The 23,729-nt window shown below is 36.0% G+C and overlaps 1 protein-coding gene across 2 annotated transcripts in view; it reads right to left on the bottom strand.

Moving 5' to 3' along the window:
* LOC136812201 (isobutyryl-CoA dehydrogenase, mitochondrial-like) overlaps positions 1–23,729 on the bottom strand; it is a 67,916-nt gene that overhangs the window by 3,928 nt on the left and 40,259 nt on the right. For both annotated transcript variants that reach the window (XM_067068684.1, XM_067068683.1), the window contains 5 exons: positions 3,327–3,390; positions 3,137–3,210; positions 2,912–2,998; positions 2,422–2,470; positions 1,524–1,621 (listed from right to left, as the gene is read on the bottom strand). In XM_067068684.1, coding sequence (XP_066924785.1) covers positions 1,524–1,621; positions 2,422–2,470; positions 2,912–2,998; positions 3,137–3,210; positions 3,327–3,390 — 372 coding nt within the window. The remainder of the gene's footprint in view (positions 1–1,523; positions 1,622–2,421; positions 2,471–2,911; positions 2,999–3,136; positions 3,211–3,326; positions 3,391–23,729) is intronic.

The following is a 23,729-nucleotide window of genomic DNA, read 5'->3' as shown; positions in this document are numbered from 1 at the left end:
AACTTTTTCGTGGGTCACCCGGTATACTTGTAGGCAAAAAATAAAAGATGAAATAAAAAACAGTCGTTTGATAATTAACGATATCACATGGCTATTATCACATGGCAATTTTTTTATTCAATTTTTTTTGAAGATGTCATGGATTTAGGCATGTTTTTACTCTTGCTAGAAAAGAAACTTTAAAATAGTTCTATTGTCAATTACATTTTTTATGACTTAAAGTAATTAAAAAGTTGACAAAGAGAAAAATTTCGAACATTCGATTTTGTGAGCACTTTTTATTTTGTAAAAAATGTTTCAAGTTTTTCTTTTGTTTTTGCCTTTAGGTATAGAATAAAACGTATATTCAATAGGTTTCATGTTGGTTATTGGATTTATTAACCCTGGGTTCGCCTCCTTGAATATTCATCACATCGGGTTAATAAATCTCAATAACCAACTTTTACCTTATATCTGCTTATTATAAAAAAATTATTGGTTTGTTAAGTAATACCAATCCAAGATAACGATCTGGAAATTTTAATGTGTATTTGTAGATGTAGTTTGAATGTGTATTTTGTACGTGTATTTTGCACATGTGTTTTGAATGTTTGTGCAAAATTTAAAGTTAATAACATTAATAATTACCGAAATATTTCAATGTTGGGTTATTCTCGAACATTTTAATTCTGGTTTGTAAAATATTGTCATGCGGGATTTATATATAGAAAAATACGTAGTTGAATGTGAAGGAAAAATGAATTATGGATGAGATCAGTATATCTCAACGAGATCGAAAACTAGGGGGATTCCCAACTAGCGCTCCGCGGAGCATAGACTTCTGCGGACCCCGTCCTAGGGAGCAGGTCCACCAAAGCCTACTTCCGCGCTCGATCGCAATTTCCCACCACTTGGTGATGCGATAACCATGGTCGCATACCTGTGTAGAAGATGCCCGTGTAGCGGATGCCTGTGGATGGACCACGGAAGGCCAGAGGATGCCTTTGTAGAAAATGCCCGAATCGTATGTCGAAAGGTGATCACTAGAAACCAAGTCGCTAACTCAAGATATCGACAACGTCTCGACGCAGACTTATGTATTTAAAGAAGTATTAATTTATCGTAAGCTGAATGTTATTTATCTTAATGGAACTATTTATGTGAAACATGTATTGAAGAAAAACTAATGTCTACTTTGCTCCAATGTCACTCTGAATTCCACTGTACATTCCATTCCTCCCCGTCTTCTAGCGGCGGGTCAGATCTCAAACGCCTGGAGCATAAAAATAAATATTCGCGTATCGTACCAGGAGAGGCCCGATCAACCTCTCCCGCGCTACAATATGCAATGGTCCGAAGAAATTGGCACCCATGAAACGAAAGTACAACAACAAAGTCCGAGCTCTTTAATTTATACTTCCCGAAATTGTATAACAAGTGCTTCGACCTAAAAGAAAAAAATCTTTTCCAGAACTATTTTAGAAAAAGAGGCAAGAGATTTTCCACTTTAGGACAAATGAAAGTAAAACTTTTAACAAATTTACCTGAAAATCAGCTAAGGAATTTCCAAATTGTTTTCTTTCTTTAGCATAATCAATTGAAAGTTGGATGGATTGATGGGCCGCACCAAGTGAACAAGAAGCTGAAACAAAGAATTAGTGAGCTACTTAATGAAAAGTTAAAGAAAAAACGAAGAACTATTAAACAAGTACACCAAGAATAAAAGATAGCCTTCCAATCGGTCCTTTTCAGGCCACTGCACTGTCCGTTGTCGGGTATCAGGGTAAGCCGAGAATTTTTGATGACAAAAATACCAAAAATAAAACTAAAAATAGATTTGATTCAGTGATGCTAAAATCGTAGGTGTAGGTGTATAACAAGCCGGAACGCTGATGATAAAAGTAGGGAAGTGTAATATAGTCGAGGGGATAATCAGTAATTGTTTGAGTTACTGGAAGTCGAGTTATAGAGAGGCAGAATAGCTTAATAAGAATCTTGAGGAGTTTCGAGTTATTGAAAATCGCATGTAGTTTAAAGCGATAATGGAAAAGATCGTGAAAAAAGAACGATCAGTTTTATTGACAATTGAATCATGAATCATTGAATCATGCTTGATTGTGGGCGTTGTTATCAATAATGCTTTTGTGTGAAAAATAAAGAAATATTGGAAAAAAATCGGCAAAAACGGCGATTTCCGGAATTTTCGAAAGAATTATTTCATTTGGGGTATTGCTAATACGCATCTTTGTGCAAAATATCGGAAAAAAACTAATGATAAAATCTCGAGAAAAGCAGGTAACAGACGAACAAAGGAACGAACGAACGGTAATGGTTTGATTCATAGGACCTCCAGGTAGGTCCAAAATTCTAGCCCTCCTAAACATTTTTTACACTTACAAAACATGCTTATTTCTAGATAATAAAAATAGTTCTTTTTCTTACAAATGCTTATTCTACCACCATTCAGCGCGTTCATTGCTATGTTAAAGCCCTAAAATGAAAAATGATAAATGGAAATAGAGAATCTTATTCATATAAAAATTTGACTCGTTTTACTCAACTTGACATGGCAAATGTATCGAATTCAAAAATTGATGTTTCTTTTGAAGAAAATCTGTAAAAAACTGATATATTGAAAATGAAAATCTTTAGGAGCTAAAGTTTATCTTCCTGATATTTTCTGAAAAGGAACGACGAGCAAAGGAAAATTGATTTGAAAACCCCTTTAGGCTTGTCAGATCACTTAATATGACATCGGGTACAGACCACCAGCTTGATGAGTTTAAACGCATTTTTATGCTAAAAGATCTGTCTTGCGAAATGGCTGAATATGGTATCTGTTTATTAAAGGGGTGAACGTTCTGAATACGCTGTTAAAGGATATACTGAAAGTGTAAAAATTTGCCAGACTTTGAAAATTAGAGTTTCATACTTCTCCTTCATGGCCAATTCTATTTTCAACAGGAACTCTACATTGGTCGAACATTACAGCACGAGTAGGTTGCGAATTCCAACCAACCTTAAAATAAATCGCGAGTTTACTTCTTTAATCTTTCCGAAGTCCAATATCGGCGGTTTTTGATTGTGATAGTAGGGTTTGGTCAACAACATATGAACAAGAATGGTAAATAGTCAAATATCAAGTCACATATCCTACCTTCCTTTCTTTCTTTCCAAACTCTAAACCAGGAGTGCCTTTCTCAACCAAGATACAGGAAATTCCTTTTGGTCCTGAAAAGAGTATATTGGCACAGTTAGGCAAAACACAGGTTGGCGATGTATTGAGCTTTTTACTCTTAAAGCATTTGTAAATAAATTTGAAATTCGAATAGAATCAACAAAGTTACCTTTTCCACCGGTCCTTGCCATGACAGCGTATAAATCAGACTCGCCACCACCACTGATAAACATCTGAAAAGTCGGAAACAAAGTAATAAAGCCCACTTGATTCTTTTTTCCCAAAAATAATGAAGAATTTCAAATAGTAATTTAGTATATCGTTCACCTGAAGTCAATTTCAATTTTATACTTTTTTGCTGTTTTTACCATCGTGTAAAAAGATTGTTGAAGAGTAGCTCTAGATTAATAGTGAGAGATCAGGATCGCATATAGAATTTACCTTCGTAGTGTATTAAAAAAGGGAATTTGACTTTTTATGTTTATTTAATGGAAAATGGTTTGTTTCATTGGTTGGAAATGTTATGTATTGCTTGTTTGTAGTTTAGTCAGTGTTTAAGGTAAGTTTCTGCCCCCTTGTTCTTTAGTATGACGGTACATTAAGGGTGAGGACTGGAGGCTTGTCGGCCGTCATCGACCGTCACAGAAACCCAAGTTAAGGCTTATGATAAGGATGCAAAGAGTTTCAAAGTGTATATACTATGTTATTTCTATTGCTTTCATGCTGGTTGATGATAGGAAAGTCATTTTTGGCTGTTTTTAGTGATATTTTCCCATAAAATTACCTCAAGGGGCCTTGCCTTACCTCTGATTTACGTGGAAATTTTCTCGAAAACCAAGGTTTTCTAAAAATGAATTCTGCCTTTTCTAGTAAAGTATGATTGTGGTTTTTTTGTAGTTTATAATGGTGGAAACAATGAGCCAGAAAATTATGGTATCGCAAATGTTCTCCCCACTTTTTTTTTTGGAACTAAAATTTTAAAAAATAAAATTTTGAATTTTTAAAAAATTGCAAACGATTTGAATTTTTTTCTAAGGCAGAAGACTACTGTGTCCACCATTGATAGAGGAAAATCCTTTATTTTAACATTTTTGGAAAGCAGGATAGTTGGGCTTTCCAGAATGGGCTTATTTTTTTGAATGGGTTTAGTAGATCAAAAGTTATGACGGAAAGCGTAAAACTGTCATTTTTCCCAAAACGACAAGGCGTGCTGGGGGTGAAGTTCCCGGAGAGAAGGTGTGGTAAAGGTTAAGAAATTCGTATTCGTATTCTTTCTTGATTAGATCAACAAACAAAACCACGTCAAACAAAAGTAAAAATATGGATTTTTTGACAAAGATAAATATCTTTGGTATACTAGCAAATAGCAGTAAATATTTAAAGATAATTATTATTTTCGAAGCTATTTGAAATCGTTACGGCTAAAATGAAAAAACGATGAAAAAATTTGATGAAGATGAAAATGAAGACTTTTCTGAAAACGAAAGAAATTTTTCCAGCGTATCATTAACGGAAAATGCAACATGAATCGTGTTACTATGAAATTGGAACCCATTGCAATTGTATTTTTGAAGGAAAATTCTAAAACGCCATTCTCTTGGTGTTTTTAAGGGCTTTGACCATAGTGAATTTTTAATATTTGCCACGTACAAAATATAAATGTTTACTTGATGTAGCACATAAAACTATGGCATGTTATACATTTTCTGTTAGGCCAATTATCCTTTAGTCTAAAAATTTAAGAATCACAATAAAAAATTTCATGAAGAAGAGATTGAAGACTTTTGCAAAGAAGAGTATTTCAACTTTGAAGAGCTTATTTTCGGCGAAAAAAAAAAACATTTTGAAAAGTTTTTAGTTTTTTTCTATATAATTTGAGAAACTAAATTACACTTACGAACATATACTACTTACAAAACGAACACAGAAAAATAGATTGCTCCTCCCCCGCAAGGCACTAAGTGATATCGCCAGGGGTACTAAGCTATAAAATAGAAGAAAAACTTAAAGGAAAAACCATCTCTAAAAGGAAAAAATATATATTAGAGCTATGAAAGGAGATCAAACTAAATCAAACTAAAATAAGGCACCATTAAACCTTTCAGAGTCAAGAATAAATTCGATGACAAGATTAATTATTGAGTTATTTATGTGGAAAGGTAATGCTGGATCACCGTACAACAAAAGAGTGAAGAGCTTAGGAGGGCTTAGTGGATAAATATTTATGTCTAAAAGATGTCTTGCTTATGTAAATAGAGCAATGCAAAAGAAGATGTTGAGAGTTTTCGATGGAATTTGTTCTACACGCACGGGATCTAAGGTGTCACAAAAACCGTGTCTAAATTTATGTTCATTGAGGTGACTAAATCCTACTCGAAGACGATTGAGAAGGACCACACCCTGGTTGTCATGAGCTCCAAAAACAGGAGAAAGTTTGTGCCTTAGAAACTCGAAGATTGCTTTTTTGAAGGTAGATACTGAAGGCATATGTCTTATACGACCAGCTAGAATATTCCACTGTGATATGCAGTAAGGATAAAAAAAATTTCAGAAACTCAGTTCGAATATTAAGTTGATAAAGAGGATTTCTTGTTCTTAGATTATATGTTGCCGCAAGTCTTCCTGATAAGTAGTTACGTAAATAAGAAGGGGCTAATTGTTCAAAACTTTGTAGAAGATCATTCTTCTACTAAAACGACGATCAGCAAGACTCTCGAGACCAAGTTCAGAATAAAGTTTTTCTTGAGACGCTCCACGAAAGAAGCCTGTTATAGCACGACAGGCATTATATTGGATAGATTCAAGCTTACGCACAAACGTCAAATTTCCCAGGATGGTCGTATATGATATCCCCATAGTCTAAGTGAGGTCTAATGTAGTGGTATATAAAGTAAGCAGAGATTTTCTTGGTACTTGTTTGCGAAGTCTGTTAATGAGGCCAATATCTTTATTGGCCTTTTTTATTTTTTCGTCTAAATGGTGACTGAATGAGAGTTTGGAATCCTAAGAAAGACCTAGATGCTTCTGACATTCACTAGTTCTTATGTCAGTATTATTGAAAGATAAAACGGGAGCATTAGCAGGTAAGAGCCTTTTGGAAAAGTAAACTTCCACAGCTTGTTTTGTGGGATCAGGATTAAAAGACATCTTCCATTGACGAGCCCACTCACTTATTCTTGTAAGATCTCTGTTTAGTTCCTCACTGCTCGAAAGTTGGTCAATCACTAACGAAAATAAAGATGTGTCATCAGCGAAGATCTTAGGGTTGGTCTCGAGATTGTTGGGAAAGTCGTTGATGTAGATTAGAAAAAACAGAGGACCAAGGATTGAGCCTTGGGGAACTCCTGCCTTGATTTGTTTCCACTCATAGGTCTTTCTATTCAAAACAACCCTCTGATACCTACCTGACAGAAAATTTCCCAAAAGGGAATGCAAGGGACCAGATACCCCGTAGGACTGGAGTTTATAAATTAAACCCTCATGCCAGACTCGATCAAATGTCTTTGAGATATCAAGAAACACTCCCCTCGTGTCCAAAGGTGGATCAGTGTCAACCCCTGTAAAAATATCATGAGTTATGGACAACAACTGAGAGACAAAAGAATCACCCTCCCGAAAAACTGACTGGCACGAAGTAAAAAGATTGTTGCTTGCAAAATACTTGTAAAGAACATCATAAATGCACTTTTCAAATAATTAGCTAAACACTGGAAAAAGATATACTGGTCTGTAGATAAAATGTAACGAAAAAGACTTCACGGAGTTAAATAAACCTTAGCCTGGATATCCAGACAGTAAACTATTTCACCGTCTAGTTTTTATAATCTTGTTTGGTTTATGGTCTGGTCCAACTAACTCGTCTGCAGGGCTATCTGTCCCTGCATATGCGAGTGTATCTGATTGGTCGATTCGCTCCGAGTCACTGAGCAGAATCTTCGCGGGCTGTTCGATATTTTTCTATGCGCGCATAATTTATGGAAAAAAGCTGACATTGCAAAATAACAAAAGCAAATGAAAATGAAAAAAACACAGGTTCATTTCTAAACAAAATGGCCACTGGAAAGGAGCCTTTATAAATGTGGCTGATGTTTTGATGCAGTTTAAAGTAGTTTTGAAAGTGTATTGAGTTTCTAAAAGAGGTTTTATCGTAAGTTAATTATGTGTGTCTGTCCTGTGTTTTCAAAGTTGATAGTCTGTGAAGAAGGATTCACTCACATACAGTATCAAACAAACTGTATCAGACTTTTTTAGTTGCACCAGAAAATTTTAGAAACTTTGTATGTTGAGGTAAGAGTCTTTTTCTGAAATTTTGAGTCTGGATACCCAGGCTAAATAAACCTATGCATGCTCTATATTGCTGTAAGCTTACTCCTCCTTAGTCCCGCTAAGGGTCCGGGGGCCAAAAGTCGGACGGCAAAAAAAAAAATCTTGATCTTGTGATTCTTATGTTTTATTTCATATTTGTTCTTTTCTATACCGTAAATCCTTTTCAGGCTCTAAGGGGGGGGGGGCGCTTATTCGAGCGGGGCGCTTATATTTTTTATTTCAGAAATTCGCATATCAACAAATTCGGAATTTGCTTAAACTTAACTGTTTCAAAGAGTTGATTTTTCAAAAAAGGATGAATAAAAGAAAAATTGGAAAAATTCAATTGACAATTTCTATCATTTTATTCTTAATCGCTTTCTTTCTTTTTAAGACACAAGTATCTACTCAATATATTATTAAATCAATAACAATATTCGAATAAGCGCTTATTCAAAGGGGGCGCTTATTCGAGCGGGGCGCTTATAAAATTATTTTAACTAAATAGGGGGCGCTTATTTGAGCGGGGCGCTAATTCGAGCGGGGCGCTTATTCGAGGATTTACGGTAACACATTTTGTTAAAAAGATTTTTGTTCTGCTTTGAAATGAATTCGAATGTCTCAAATCAAATAAGCTCGTTAATTACATTCGAAAACATATAACAAAACAAAAAAGGGAAAAAAAGAAAAACATAATAGACAGACATAAGGCAAGGCAGAAATTATAATCTACCAAAACAAATTTATCAAACGACAAGTCATTTTTTTAAAGAACAAAAAACATATTGCTTGTGAAAACGAAAGTGACACATAGACAGAAAACAGAAACAGACAATATGATATCCAAGATTATGCGAGTGAAGCGAGCAAGAAAATTTTACACATTTAGGTTTATTTAGTTTTGTTCTAGACAATAATTTGCTTTTCAAGTTCAATCTCAAAATCTCGATTCACGAAGTCACGCTGAAAAAATCTTCGTATTCACGACAGAAAAAAGGGTCATTCACGTGTCACGCCAGCCCCTGGGGGAGCCCCATTTAGCTGCCTTATCCCGAGTATCCATCACTCTGGGTTTACAACTGGGCCTTCCCTTATCCCGAACACCTATCACCCTGGGTTTACAATTGAGCTTTCTCTTATCCCGAGTATCCATCACACTGGGTTTAAAATTGGACCTTTCTTAATCTCGAGCGCCTATCACCCTTGGTTTACAAAGAGGTTTCTCTTATCCTGAGTAACCGTCACCCTGTTTTAAAAAAGTCTTTACGATTGGGCTTTCCACTTTCACACGTACACTGAAGTTGAGCCCAGTGCTTTAGCACGTTACAATATTTTGTGACGTAACGTCAAAGATACTCTATTGTCATCAAATTTATTGAGTGACTTCAATTTTTGAATATATAACTTTCACACAAGCTATATATTCGAAAATATTGGACTGAAAAGAAGGCAATGAAATGTCGCTATTTACGCGCGTCGGATAATAGGGTGCTTTAGCAAGAAGACGCGGGCGTCAAAAAACTGTGGGGAAACCCCGAAAAAGAGTCTGGACTCTAGTTTTTTCCCGTATCGAATGTTTTCACGTCGCGTTCGAAACCTAGAAATCGAATTTTCGAGGTTGTCGTCAAAACAAAACAAAACAAAACTTCTTCAAACTTCAAAAACAGCAGAGAGGACAAGACTTGCCGAAAAATGCCAGAAATAAAAACCAAGAAGACAAACAAGACGTGAGAAATGGAGGAAATGAACCCTAAACAGCCATCAGAGACACTAAAAAAGTAAGTATAATACTTCTTTACTGTCGACTTATTTTTAGAGATCAATTGTTTGGTGTTTTTAAACTTTTGAAACTAATTTCTTCATTACTCTTTTAGGGTAAGTATCCTTAAAAACACTATTTGGTGAACAGTTTTTCTTTATTTACTTCAGGTCAATGCAGTGGAGCGAAGAAAAAGACTTACTTTTGATGAGAGAAATGGCAATTAAAGATATCTTTGCTAATTCTTCCTCTGGAACAGAACGTGGGACCTGCTGGCAAAAACATCGCAACAACATTAACAAGATAACCCACCAATTTAGGCACAACCTTCGTGGTAGGGACTGTTTTAAAAGCCAAATGAACAAATACGTGCTAGCTCACGTAAAGAAATAAATGTTTCTGGTTTGGGGGGTCATGAGCTCACCGAGTATGAGAGCCTCATGGAGGAAATGATCGAGAGATATGATGACAGTGAGAAGAACCTTGTAGATGAGAAAGTTCAAAGGAAAACAAATGAATCAAAAGAGAGGGAAAAAGCATTAAACATCAGAAACAAAGCTATGGAAAGAGTTGGGCAAACCAAACGAAGGAGTGAAAATGAAGACGATCAACCTAAAGAAAAAAGACGAGACGATCAAGCACAGACATAATAGAGATAATGAAACTGAGAATGGAAAATGAAAACTCCCAAAAAGCAGAACATCAGCAGCAAATTTTACAAAATCAGAGAATGTTTCACGAGATGATACAACAACCACAGCAGCAACATCAACAAATGATGACTCTTTTTATGACACAAATGCAACAAAACAATAACAACAATAATTAAAATTAGTATGGTTTCAAAAATTTATTTATTTGGGTGTTTCATTGAGAATTGTTTATTTATTATACATAATTAATTATATTAGAATCAACAATAAACAACAATGTGTTTATTCATTATTGGCCCAGCGCTAAGCGAGTGGGCCTTTCATTTGCAACGTTCTGTTCGTACGTGTGTGTGTGTGTGTGTGTGTGTCTGTCCGTCCGTTTTGGTAGAAGCGGCGCTTAAAACCAGTACCACACTTTTTGCCGTCTGGACAGGGAAAAGCTTGCTAAAGTCAGATACTGGCTATAAAAGATATATTTTCTGATTCCGCGCTCCTTCAAAACAATTTTCAAAACAAAACAAGATGGCGGTCGAAGCGAGGAGGTTGATTCATACTTTGTTGAACATTTTCTTTGCTTTAGTGGTCAAGAGCTTTTCAAACCAAAGAAATTTTGTAAAGATTTTTCTTTATAAACCTTTTTCAACATTCTGCCATATCTTATAGTCTTTGCTCAAGTTTTCATAAAGTTTTATGAGTGAAAATTCTACCTTAAATCACTTTCATTTTTAGTTTCTTGTTTTCAAAAAGACTTTATTTTTAGGAAATAATGGCTTCTGATATAGAAATAAATAAACTGAAATGAAGCTCATGTGTAAATTTGAATAAGATTGGAACATTTTTCTTGATGCTACAGAAGAAAACAGTCACTTCTGGATCTGTCGCTGTTAACAACGGTCAGTACAGCAGTGGTGGGACGTGGTATGATTTTCAAACCCAACACATAATTATTTCAAGTTAACTGATTCTGGAATTTGGTAATGGACACTAAAATGGAGCTCATGTGTAAATTGGAACAAGATTGGAACTTTTTCCATGATGCTACGCGTGCGTGAAAATGATTTTTTCTGGATCTGTCTCATTTGACGAAAGGTGCGATGGCTTGATTTTTCAAACTCGACACAGAATTATTTCAAATAAGCTGATTATGGAATATGTTAATGGAGACTAAAATGCAGCTCATGTGTAAATTTGAACAAGATTGGGACTTTTTTCATGATTCTACACATTAAATGAAATGGGCATTTCAAACTCAACTCACATCGATCACATAATTATTTAAAGTATATAAACTGATTCTGGAATCTGTTAATGGACACTTAAATGCAGCTCATGGGTAAATTTGAACTAGATTGAAACATTTTTCATGGTTGCAATGCATGAACAGTGAAAATGGTCATTTCTGGATCTGTCACATTAATTGTTAACTCGAACATTAATAGACCTTTTTTCAAAGAGACCACCCTGTTGAATAATTATGTAGTCCAGCAGAAAAACAATGATAAAACCATGCATAATTATTACAATATACATGATACAGTAATTATGCATGGCTCTATCATTGTTTTTATGGCTGGACTACATAATTATTCAACAGGACGTCCTCCTTGAAAAAAGGTCTATTGAATTTTATTAGCCTGGATATGCAGACCGTAAACTATTTCACTGTCTAGTTTTTTAAAGATTATTTTTCTGGTTTACAGTCTGGTCCAACTAACATGCCTGCAGGGATATTTCTCCCTGCATATGTGAGTGCAGGTGAGTGCACTTTATTCGTTAAAAAGCGCCCACTCACTAAGCAGAATATTTGCGAGATTTTTTTATATTTTTCCAGTTTTTCTATGGGTGCGCATAATTTGTGGAAAAAGCTGACCTTGTGATAAAAAAAAACAAATGAAAATGAAAACACAGGTTCATTTCTAAACAAAATGGCAGCTGGAAAGTAGCCTTTATAAAATGTGGCTAATGTTTTGATGTATATAGTTTAAAGTAGTTTTGAAAGTTTTTTGAGTTTGTGAAAGAGGTTTTATGGTAAGTTAATTATGTGTGTCTGCCTGGGTTTTAAAAGTTTTGATAGTCTGTCAACAAGGGTTCACTCACAGGCAGTATCAAACAAACTGTAGCCGACTTTTTTAGTTACACCGGACTCTAAAATTTTAGAAACTTTGTATTGTTTTTTTTTCTGAAATTTTGAGTCTGGATACCCAGGCTAGAATTTTATTGGAAAGTTGAATGTAGTTGAAGACATTTTAGCGAGGGGGGTCTGCTGCTAAGGCCTGGTAAAATATTTCATTGGCCAAAGACTGACGTTACAGGCAAAACTGTAAAGGCAAAAAATGGGTAAAAAAATTGACGATTTTTGAAACTCGTACTCTTGGGTACCTAATAGCTGCCCCCCCCCGCAAATTTATTTTTCGAAAATAATTTTCTACCCAGGACATTCTTATTCCAACCCCCCTGCTTATTGATCTTTGCGAAAATGTTTTTAATAGTTCCCTCTTTTGTCCTAATTCTGCTGTATTACATGTTTTTTATAAGCATAACGTTTATAAGCATACCAAGACCTAAATTTGTCTAAAAAATAAGCATATTACAAACATATTACTGAGCTTGCTTTTGAGGTGTGTTAGTGAAATTTTTTTTTCTATTAGAAAACGTAATGACAAATCTTTGTGTCATTACTTATTATCCTCATGTATAGCAATGGCAGATTTTGGAAAAATTGGAGACTCGAATTTTTCGAAAAAATAAGCATATGATAAACATACTTCAAGCCTGAGTCTAAAATATCTCTAAGCATAACTGAGCTTGCTTCCCAAAAAACATATGCTTATAAAAAAAACATGTAGCCTCCTTTTCAAAAGTTTTCCACCCAGGACATTTTATTTTTGAGATTTTTTCCAACCCCCCCTGCTTATTCCAAAACCCCCCAGCTATTAGGTACCCGAGGAGAGTATTCAACCGGATGAGCCTCATTCGCCTGTGTAGTCCCGGTTGGTAGGGAACCATTCAATAAAATTTCAAGTGTCTAACCAATGAGAAGTACCGCGGTTATTTTGAAAATTTTTTTCCTGTCTTCACTTCGATCCATGTCAACGGGGTCATGCATTTGCTGTTTTGCACGCTCGATTTCAACACGTTACTTTTCGCTGGGCCTTCACGCCCGACGGGCTTCTTGTTCAATATAGATAGGCTTTCAGGTCCAAGAAAACTTTTTGATTTTGATTTCGTACTATTAGTTTCATGACTTAGGTTTATCATCAATCATCAACAATTTCTGTAATCAATAATTTTTCATAGGACAGTTGAATTATTGCTACTTTAGTAGTTATTGTCCTGAAAAACAATCACAATAAACATTTAAAAAAATATACATACAATCTGTTATTTTAAGAAAAAAATTCAGACAATACTTTTGATTTTTACAAGGGGAAAAAAGTATGTTAACAATTATCTTAACAATTTCAATAAATAAAACAGTTCAATATTTGTTGTTGCTTTTAAGAAAAATATTCCTCGAGAGTTGGTGGGTCAATATAAAAAAAATCGAGACTTTATTACGATAAAGGCAAGTTCTAGCATTTTGGAGTAACGCACTAACAGCATAAAATTTTCCAACAGCACTTAGCCCCAATTTCATTTGAGTTTTAAGGGTAAAAAACTTGAAATAGGTTTTGATTTCTCCAAATAGCCACTCAACAGTCACTCTAACCTCACTCATAGATTTGTTATATTCAGCTTGTGCTTGAGTCAAGTTCACGTTTTGAAATGGAGCTTGCAGATGAACTTGAAGAGGGTATGCAGGATCTCCATAAATACACAGTGGATTCCCTCTATGCCAAGCCACTCTTTGATTTTCTGGTAAAAACACCTGATTCTGCTAACATGGTGCTATTATGTCGACGTCCTTCGTAAGGAACACTTAGATTACCAATCAATCAATTTGCAGGGTGTCTACGGATTATTTTTCAGGATTTTCAAGGTTTTCAAGGTCTTTTAGGCCATTTTTAAGCGGTTTTTCAAGGTTTTTTGGCAAAAATTTTGGTACTTTTCAAGGTTTTTTGATAATCATTTGGCACGGCTCTGCAAGGCTCAGATAAGATTTGTAAGATACTACTAGTAGACATTGTGAAAAATAAATAATCGAAGGCAAATAGATATCAGAAATAACTTATACATCTTTTAACAGAACCAGTTTTTAAATAAAACACGTGGTTAGGCAAAAAATATGCTATTGGTCGAGCCAGAGGGAAGGGAACTAGACTTAAAAACGAACGTGCGTGTGGCCTGAAATAAGGTCTTTAAAGTCAAGCCCATACAGTGCAGAAAAAAATAGCTAAATTTTAGTAAATTTGGGCAAGAATCGACCATTATGGTACCTTTTGAGTGGATCTTTTCTCGTCTTTGTTCATTTTGACCCTTACAGTGCACTTTGGGAAGCTTGGAAAAAGGGCCCTTAAGGGCCACATGTATTGTAGGTCGTTTACCTTGAGTGCCCCCCGGGTTGTAGAGCAATTAGTGCCATAGAAATTATATTTCTCTTTTGTTAGTTGCGCTGGAAACCTAGTCGTACATTTGATAGACATCACATCAGTTTCTAGAGGGGTCAAGACCACCCCTCCTTAGGCAGGAAACCCCTCCCCCCTAAGGTAGGAAGACCAACCCCTCAATTGGTAACCTCCCTTAGGAATACATTTGAAAATGAAAAACCCCCTTAGGGAATTCTAAAGAAGTTTTAGTCCAACCCTTTAATGCAATGACTTTTAGACCCATCATTCCAAAGGCAACTTTGTAGCGCCGCAGGCAAACATTTCCAAAAAGCTACCTTTAGATAGGAAGACCCCCTCTAAATGGCAACCCCTTTCGGAAATTCAAGCTTTTAACACCCCCCTATGTCTGGGTTTTATCAAAATCTGAAACTATGAAAATGTGATAGAATGTCTTCAGGGATGTCATAAAAAGACTTATCATATAAGCGGACAAAGTTTTAGAATTTCTATATAACACTAATTTCTATGCAAGAAGCATATTTTTGTCCCACCACTTTTTTTGCCCACCTGTATATAACAATAAAATTAGTATATACGGTAATGAAGGGGGAAAACCTAGTATTAAAAAATAAGAGCATTACAAATCAGAACTAATCAGAACCTTTAAGAGTTACTGGAATAACCTGGCAATATAGACTTAAACTTGTATATCAAGATTACGGGATTTCGAGTACAGGCCGATTTTACTTTCGTTTTAAGAGTGGTTTCATTTTCGATTTCAAGCCAACATCTTAGCAACGGGGTGCTCGCCCATAGTTACAGGGGTTTGTTCAAAAAACTAAACATAGGAAATTTTCCAAATCCCCCATTTCGATTAATGCAATGAAAAATGAAACTTTTCTATGTTTACACTTTTTTTGCACCTATCTTCAAAAAGAAACACTTAAGATTTTAAGTTCTTCTTTAATTCAATGATTTTTAAGGCACTTTGTTGACAATCTAACTCTTGCATCAAATTCCCGCTTTCTTCTGTAAAGTGAAGATTAGAAAAAACGTAAGCCACGATCACGGATTGAAACACATATATGAAGGGTGGGATTTTACAGCCGCCCGTTCTGCAAGGCACTGAGAGGCCACGGGTGCTAAAAAAGAGGGCCATTTGAAATGCGGCAATATAAAAGAGGTAAGACTAGCCTAGTCTCTAATCCTGATATAGGAGTTTAAGTTTAGACTGCCTGGTAGAACCAATGATAATCAATAGAAAGATGAAAAAATCTAGTCCGAAATGCTAGTAGAAGGATGGAGATACCTTACTTTGCGATATTAGAGAAGAACCTAGACTCTAGCCAGTGTATTATTCAGAAAAGAGTTATGATACTTCTTCCTTTTCATGATAGGAAGAAGTGCTTTTCAAGGTTTTTAACGATTTTTCAAGGTTTTCAAGGTTTTTCCCAGAAAATTGATAGTTTTCAAGGTTTCAAGGTTGGCTTGTCATTTTCAAGGTTTCAAGGTTTTCAAGGTCCCGTAGACACCCTGATTTGGCAAAGCAATGCTTTGAAATTTTATAGCATGCACACGCTTATGCCCATTATACACAACTCTTTGCTCTTTATCTGGACGTCAAATTTGAATAATACGGTCCCATCAACAAAACCAAACAATTATCAAGCTGTGCTCCTTTTTCATGGATACGGTTAGCGTACTCAGGTAAAAACATTGGTTGTAAACATGTCCTGATTGGCTTTTCCAGAAAAAATTCGTTCATGGGGGGTGGAGGATATATTATTTTTTCTGTGATCTACCCCTGGACATTTCGATTTTTCACCCCCTGGACACGTGTTTTACCCCTGGACAAGCATCAAGTTGATCCCCTGGACACAAATATTTACCCCTGGACATCGCAGATTTACCCCATGGACATGGCAGTTTTTCAGGGTTTTTTCAATACCCCTGGACAATATATCCTCCACCCCCATGAATGGTTTTTTTTCTGGAAGAGCCCATTCCATGATGTAAGTAGATCTCCTCGATTTCGGTAAAGTAAATCCAAAACCTTGTTGAAAATCAGGCATAATTCTGTTTGATTTCTTCCAAACATAGAAATCATGTCAGTTTATCTACATGGATACGAAAGTCTTTTCAAAAGAATACATAAACCTTCTATGCCAGTGGCTTTGCTCGCAGAGTATTTTTTCTGGAATCAGCAAAGCCTCCTTTAATCGATGCAGATCACACTTTTGGAATCTAAATTCGGTCAAACACTGCGTGTTGTCATAGTTTTCATAGATTAAATCTTTCATACTGTTCATAGGGGTATATGTCTCTTGATTTGGCATAATCATTTAAATAAAAAGAAATTCAGCATCATCCAACACACCATCAAAATAGGCCAACAAACAGACAGAACGTAAATTTTTGCCCACCTGTATATAACAATAAAATTAGTATATACGGTAATGAAGGGGGAAAACCTAGTATTAAAAAATAAGAGCATTACAAATCAGAACTAATCAGAACCTTTAAGAGTTACTGGAATAACCTGGCAGTATAGACTTAAACTTGTATATCAAGATTACGGGATTTCGAGTACAGGCCGATTTTTACTTTCGTTTTAAGAGTGGTTTCATTTTCGATTTCAAGCCAACATCTTAGCAACGGGGTGCTCGCCCATAGTTACAGGGGTTTGTTCAAAAAACTAAACATAGAAAATTTTCCAAATCCCCCATTTCGATTAATGCAATGAAAAATGAAACTTTTTCTATGTTTCACTTTTTTGCACCTATTCTTCAAAAAGAAACACTTAAGATTTTAAGTTCTTCTTTAATTCAATGATTTTTAAGGCACTTTGTTGACAATCTAACTCTTGCATCAAATTCCCGCTTTCTTCTGTAAAGTGAAGATTAGAAAAAACGTAAGCCACGATCACGGATTGAAACACATATATGAAGGGTGGGATTTTACAGCCGCCCGTTCTGCAAGGCACTGAGAGGCCACGGGTGCTAAAAAGAAGGGCCATTTGAAATGCGGCAAATATAAAAGAGGTAAGACTAGCCTAGTCTCTAATCCTGATATAGGAGTTTAAGTTTAGACTGCCTGGTAGAACCAATGATAATCAATAGAAAGATGAAAAATCTAGTCCAAAATGCTAGTAGAAGGATGGAGATACCTTACTTTGCGATATTAGAGAAGAACCTAGACTCTAGCCAGTGTATTATTCAGAAAAGAGTTATGATACTTCTTCCTTTTCATGATAGGAAGAAGTGCTTTTCAAGGTTTTTAACGATTTTTCAAGGTTTTCAAGGTTTTCCCAGAAAATTGATAGTTTTCAAGGTTTTCCAGGTTGGCTTGTTCATTTTCAAGGTTTTCAAGGTTTTCAAGGTCCCGTAGACACCCTGATTTGGCAAAGCAATGCTTTGAAATTTTATAGCATGCACACGCTTATGCCCATTATACACAACTCTTTGCTCTTTATCTGGACGTCAAATTGAATAACGGTCCATCAACAAAACCAAACAATTATCAAGCTGTGCTCCTTTTTCATGGATACGGTTAGCGTACTCAGGTAAAACATTTGGTTGTAACATGTCCTGATTGGGCTTTTCCAGAAAAAATTCGTTCATGGGGGGTGGAGGATATATTATTTTTTCTGTGATCTACCCCTGGACATTTCGATTTTTCACCCCCTGGACACGTGTTTACCCCTGGACAAGCATCAAGTTGATCCCCTGGACACAAATATTTACCCCTGGACATCGCAGATTTACCCCATGGACATGGCAGTTTTCAGGGTTTTTCAATACCCCTGGACAATATATCCTCCACCCCCATGAATGGTTTTTTCTGGAAGAGCCCATTCCATGATGTAAGTAGATCTCCTCGATTTCGGTAAAGTAAATCCAAAACTTGTTGAAAATCAGGCATAATTCTGTTTGATTTCTTCCAAACATAGAAATCATGTCAGTTTATCTACATGGATACGAAAGTCTTTTCAAAAGAATACATAAACTTCTATGCCAGTGGCTTTGCTCGCAGAGTATTTTTTCTGGAATCAGCAAAGCCTCCTTTAATCGATGCAGATCACACTTTTGGAATCTAAATTCGGTCAAACACTGCGTGTTGTCATAGTTTTCATAGATTAAATCTTTCATACTGTTCATAGGGGTATATGTCTCTTGATTTGGCATAATCATTTAAATAAAAAGAAATTCAGCATCATCCAACACACCATCAAATAGGCCAACAAACAGACAGAACGTAAATTTTGCCCACCTGTATATAACAATAAAATTAGTATATACGGTAATGAAGGGGGAAAACCTAGTATTAAAAAATAAGAGCATTACAAATCAGAAACTAATCAGAACCTTTAAGAGTTACTGGAATAACCTGGCAGTATAGACTTAAACTTGTATATCAAGATTACGGGATTTCGAGTACAGGCCGATTTTACTTTCGTTTTAAGAGTGGTTGTTTCATTTTCGATTTCAAGCCAACATCTTAGCAACGGGGTGCTCGCCCATAGTTACAGGGGTTTGTTCAAAAAACTAAACATAGAAAATTTTCCAAATCCCCCATTTCGATTAATGCAATGAAAAATGAAACTTTTCTATGTTTCACTTTTTTGCACCTATTCTTCAAAAAGAAACACTTAAGATTTTAAGTTCTTCTTTAATTCAATGATTTTTAAGGCACTTTGTTGACAATCTAACTCTTGCATCAAATTCCCGCTTTCTTCTGTAAAGTGAAGATTAGAAAAAACGTAAGCCACGATCACGGATTGAAACACATATATGAAGGGTGGGATTTTACAGCCGCCCGTTCTGCAAGGCACTGAGAGGCCACGGGTGCTAAAAAAGAAGGGCCATTTGAAATGCGGCAAATATAAAAGAGGTAAGACTAGCCTAGTCTCTAATCCTGATATAGGAGTTTAAGTTTAGACTGCCTGGTAGAACCAATGATAATCAATAGAAAGATGAAAAATCTAGTCCAAAATGCTAGTAGAAGGATGGAGATACCTTACTTTGCGATATTAGAGAAGAACCTAGACTCTAGCCAGTGTATTATTCAGAAAAGAGTTATGATACTTCTTCCTTTTCATGATAGGAAGAAGTGCTTTTCAAGGTTTTTAACGATTTTTCAAGGTTTTCAAGGTTTTTCCCAGAAAATTGATAGTTTTCAAGGTTTTCAAGGTTGGCTTGTTCATTTTCAAGGTTTTCAAGGTTTTCAAGGTCCCGTAGACACCCTGATTTGGCAAAGCAATGCTTTGAAATTTTATAGCATGCACACGCTTATGCCCATTATACACAACTCTTTGCTCTTTATCTGGACGTCAAATTTGAATAACGGTCCCATCAACAAAACCAAAACAATTATCAAGCTGTGCTCCTTTTTCATGGATACGGTTAGCGTACTCAGGTAAAACATTTGGTTGTAACATGTCCTGATTGGGCTTTTCCAGAAAAAATTCGTTCATGGGGGGTGGAGGATATATTATTTTTTCTGTGATCTACCCCTGGACATTTCGATTTTTCACCCCCTGGACACGTGTTTTACCCCTGGACAAGCATCAAGTTGATCCCCTGGACACAAATATTTACCCCTGGACATCGCAGATTTACCCCATGGACATGGCAGTTTTTCAGGGTTTTTTCAATACCCCTGGACAATATATCCTCCACCCCCATGAATGGTTTTTTTCTGGAAGAGCCCATTCCATGATGTAAGTAGATCTCCTCGATTTCGGTAAAGTAAATCCAAAACCTTGTTGAAAATCAGGCATAATTCTGTTTGATTTCTTCCAAACATAGAAATCATGTCAGTTTATCTACATGGATACGAAAGTCTTTTCAAAAGAATACATAAACCTTCTATGCCAGTGGCTTTGCTCGCAGAGTATTTTTTCTGGAATCAGCAAAGCCTCCTTTAATCGATGCAGATCACACTTTTGGAATCTAAATTCGGTCAAACACTGCGTGTTGTCATAGTTTTCATAGATTAAATCTTTCATACTGTTCATAGGGGTATATGTCTCTTGATTTGGCATAATCATTTAAATAAAAAGAAATTCAGCATCATCCAACACACCATCAAAATAGGCCAACAAACAGACAGAACGTAAATTTTTGCCCACCTGTATATAACAATAAAATTAGTATATACGGTAATGAAGGGGGAAAACCTAGTATTAAAAAATAAGAGCATTACAAATCAGAACTAATCAGAACCTTTAAGAGTTACTGGAATAACCTGGCAGTATAGACTTAAACTTGTATATCAAGATTACGGGATTTCGAGTACAGGCCGATTTTACTTTCGTTTTAAGAGTGGTTTCATTTTCGATTTCAAGCCAACATCTTAGCAACGGGGTGCTCGCCCATAGTTACAGGGGTTTGTTCAAAAAACTAAACATAGAAAATTTTCCAAATCCCCCATTTCGATTAATGCAATGAAAAATGAAACTTTTCTATGTTTCACTTTTTTGCACCTATTCTTCAAAAAGAAACACTTAAGATTTTAAGTTCTTCTTTAATTCAATGATTTTTTAAGGCACTTTGTTGACAATCTAACTCTTGCATCAAATTCCCGCTTTCTTCTGTAAAGTGAAGATTAGAAAAAACGTAAGCCACGATCACGGATTGAAACACATATATGAAGGGTGGGATTTTACAGCCGCCCGTTCTGCAAGGCACTGAGAGGCCACGGGTGCTAAAAAGAAGGGCCATTTGAAATGCGGCAAATATAAAAGAGGTAAGACTAGCCTAGTCTCTAATCCTGATATAGGAGTTTAAGTTTAGACTGCCTGGTAGAACCAATGATAATCAATAGAAAGATGAAAAATCTAGTCCGAAATGCTAGTAGAAGGATGGAGATACCTTACTTTGCGATATTAGAGAAGAACCTAGACTCTAGCCAGTGTATTATTCAGAAAAGAGTTATGATACTTCTTCCTTTTCATGATAGGAAGAAGTGCTTTTCAAGGTTTTTAACGATTTTTCAAGGTTTTCAAGGTTTTTCCCAGAAAATTGATAGTTTTCAAGGTTTTCAAGGTTGGCTTGTTCATTTTCAAGGTTTTCAAGGTTTTCAAGGTCCCGTAGACACCCTGATTTGGCAAAGCAATGCTTTGAAATTTTATAGCATGCACACGCTTATGCCCATTATACACAACTCTTTGCTCTTTATCTGGACGTCAAATTTGAATAACGGTCCCATCAACAAAACCAAAACAATTATCAAGCTGTGCTCCTTTTTCATGGATACGGTTAGCGTACTCAGGTAAAACATTTGGTTGTAACATGTCCTGATTGTGCTTTTCCAGAAAAATTCGTTCATGGGGGTGGAGGATATATTATTTTTTCTGTGATCTACCCCTGGACATTTCGATTTTTCACCCCCTGGACACGTGTTTTACCCTGGACAAGCATCAAGTTGATCCCCTGGACACAAATATTTACCCCTGGACATCGCAGATTTACCCCATGGACATGGCAGTTTTTCAGGGTTTTTTCAATACCCCTGGACAATATATCCTCCACCCCCATGAATGGTTTTTTTCTGGAAGAGCCCATTCCATGATGTAAGTAGATCTCCTCGATTTCGGTAAAGTAAATCCAAAACCTTGTTGAAAATCAGGCATAATTCTGTTTGATTTCTTCCAAACATAGAAATCATGTCAGTTTATCTACATGGATACGAAAGTCTTTTCAAAAGAATACATAAACCTTCTATGCCAGTGGCTTTGCTCGCAGAGTATTTTTTCTGGAATCAGCAAAGCCTCCTTTAATCGATGCAGATCACACTTTTGGAATCTAAATTCGGTCAAACACTGCGTGTTGTCATAGTTTTCATAGATTAAATCTTTCATACTGTTCATAGGGGTATATGTCTCTTGATTTGGCATAATCATTTAAATAAAAAGAAATTCAGCATCATCCAACACACCATCAAAATAGGCCAACAAACAGACAGAACGTAAATTTTTGCCCACCTGTATATAACAATAAAATTAGTATATACGGTAATGAAGGGGGAAAAACCTCGTATTAAAAAATAAGAGCATTACAAATCAGAACTAATCAGAACCTTTAAGAGTTACTGGAATAACCTGGCAGTATAGACTTAAACTTGTATATCAAGATTACGGGATTTCGAGTACAGGCCGATTTTACTTTCGTTTTAAGAGTGGTTTCATTTTCGATTTCAAGCCAACATCTTAGCAACGGGGTGCTCGCCCATAGTTACAGGGGTTTGTTCAAAAAACTAAACATAGAAAATTTCCAAATCCCCCATTTCGATTAATGCAATGAAAAATGAAACTTTTCTATGTTTCACTTTTTGCACCATTCTTCAAAAAGAAACACTTAAGATTTTAAGTTCTTCTTAATTCGATGATTTTTAAGGCACTTTGTTGACAATCTAACTCTTGCATCAAATCCCGCTTTCTTCTGTAAAGTGAAGATTAGAAAAAACGTAAGCCACGATCACGGATTGAAACACATATATGAAGGGTGGATTTTACAGCCGCCCGTTCTGCAAGGCACTGAGAGGCCACGGGTGCTAAAAAGAAGGGCCATTTGAAATGCGGCAAATATAAAAGAGGTAAGACTAGCCTAGTCTCTAATCCTGATATAGGAGTTTAAGTTTAGACTGCCTGGTAGAACCAATGATAATCAATAGAAAGATGAAAAATCTAGTCCAAAATGCTAGTAGAAGGATGGAGATACCTTACTTTGCGATATTAGAGAAGAACCTAGACTCTAGCCAGTGTATTATTCAGAAAAGAGTTATGATACTCCTTCCTTTTCATGATAGGAAGAAGTGCTTTTCAAGGTTTTTAACGATTTTTCAAGGTTTTCAAGGTTTTTCCAGAAAATTGATAGTTTTCAAGGTTTTCAAGGTTGGCTTGTTCATTTTCAAGGTTTTCAAGGTTTTCAAGGTCCCGTAGACACCCTGATTTGGCAAAGCAATGCTTTGAAATTTTATAGCATGCACACGCTTATGCCCATTATACACAACTCTTTGCTCTTTATCTGGACGTCAAATTTGAATAACGGTCCCATCAACAAAACCAAAACAATTATCAAGCTGTGCTCCTTTTTCATGGATACGGTTAGCGTACTCAGGTAAAACATTTGGTTGTAACATGTCCTGATTGGGCTTTTCCAGAAAAAATTCGTTCATGGGGGGTGGAGGATATATTATTTTTTCTGTGATCTACCCTGGACATTTCGATTTTCACCCCCTGGACACGTGTTTTACCCCTGGACAAGCATCAAGTTGATCCCCTGGACACAAATATTTACCCCTGGACATCGCAGATTTACCCCATGGACATGGCAGTTTTTCAGGGTTTTTTCAATACCCCTGGACAA

This window comes from Clytia hemisphaerica, unplaced genomic scaffold (assembly GCF_902728285.1).
Source record: "Clytia hemisphaerica strain Z4C2 unplaced genomic scaffold, Clytia hemisphaerica genome assembly, whole genome shotgun sequence".
Lineage (NCBI taxonomy): Eukaryota > Metazoa > Cnidaria > Hydrozoa > Leptothecata > Clytiidae > Clytia > Clytia hemisphaerica.
Note: the sequence above shows the minus strand (reverse complement) of the source record. Positions and strands in the feature narration are given on the sequence as shown.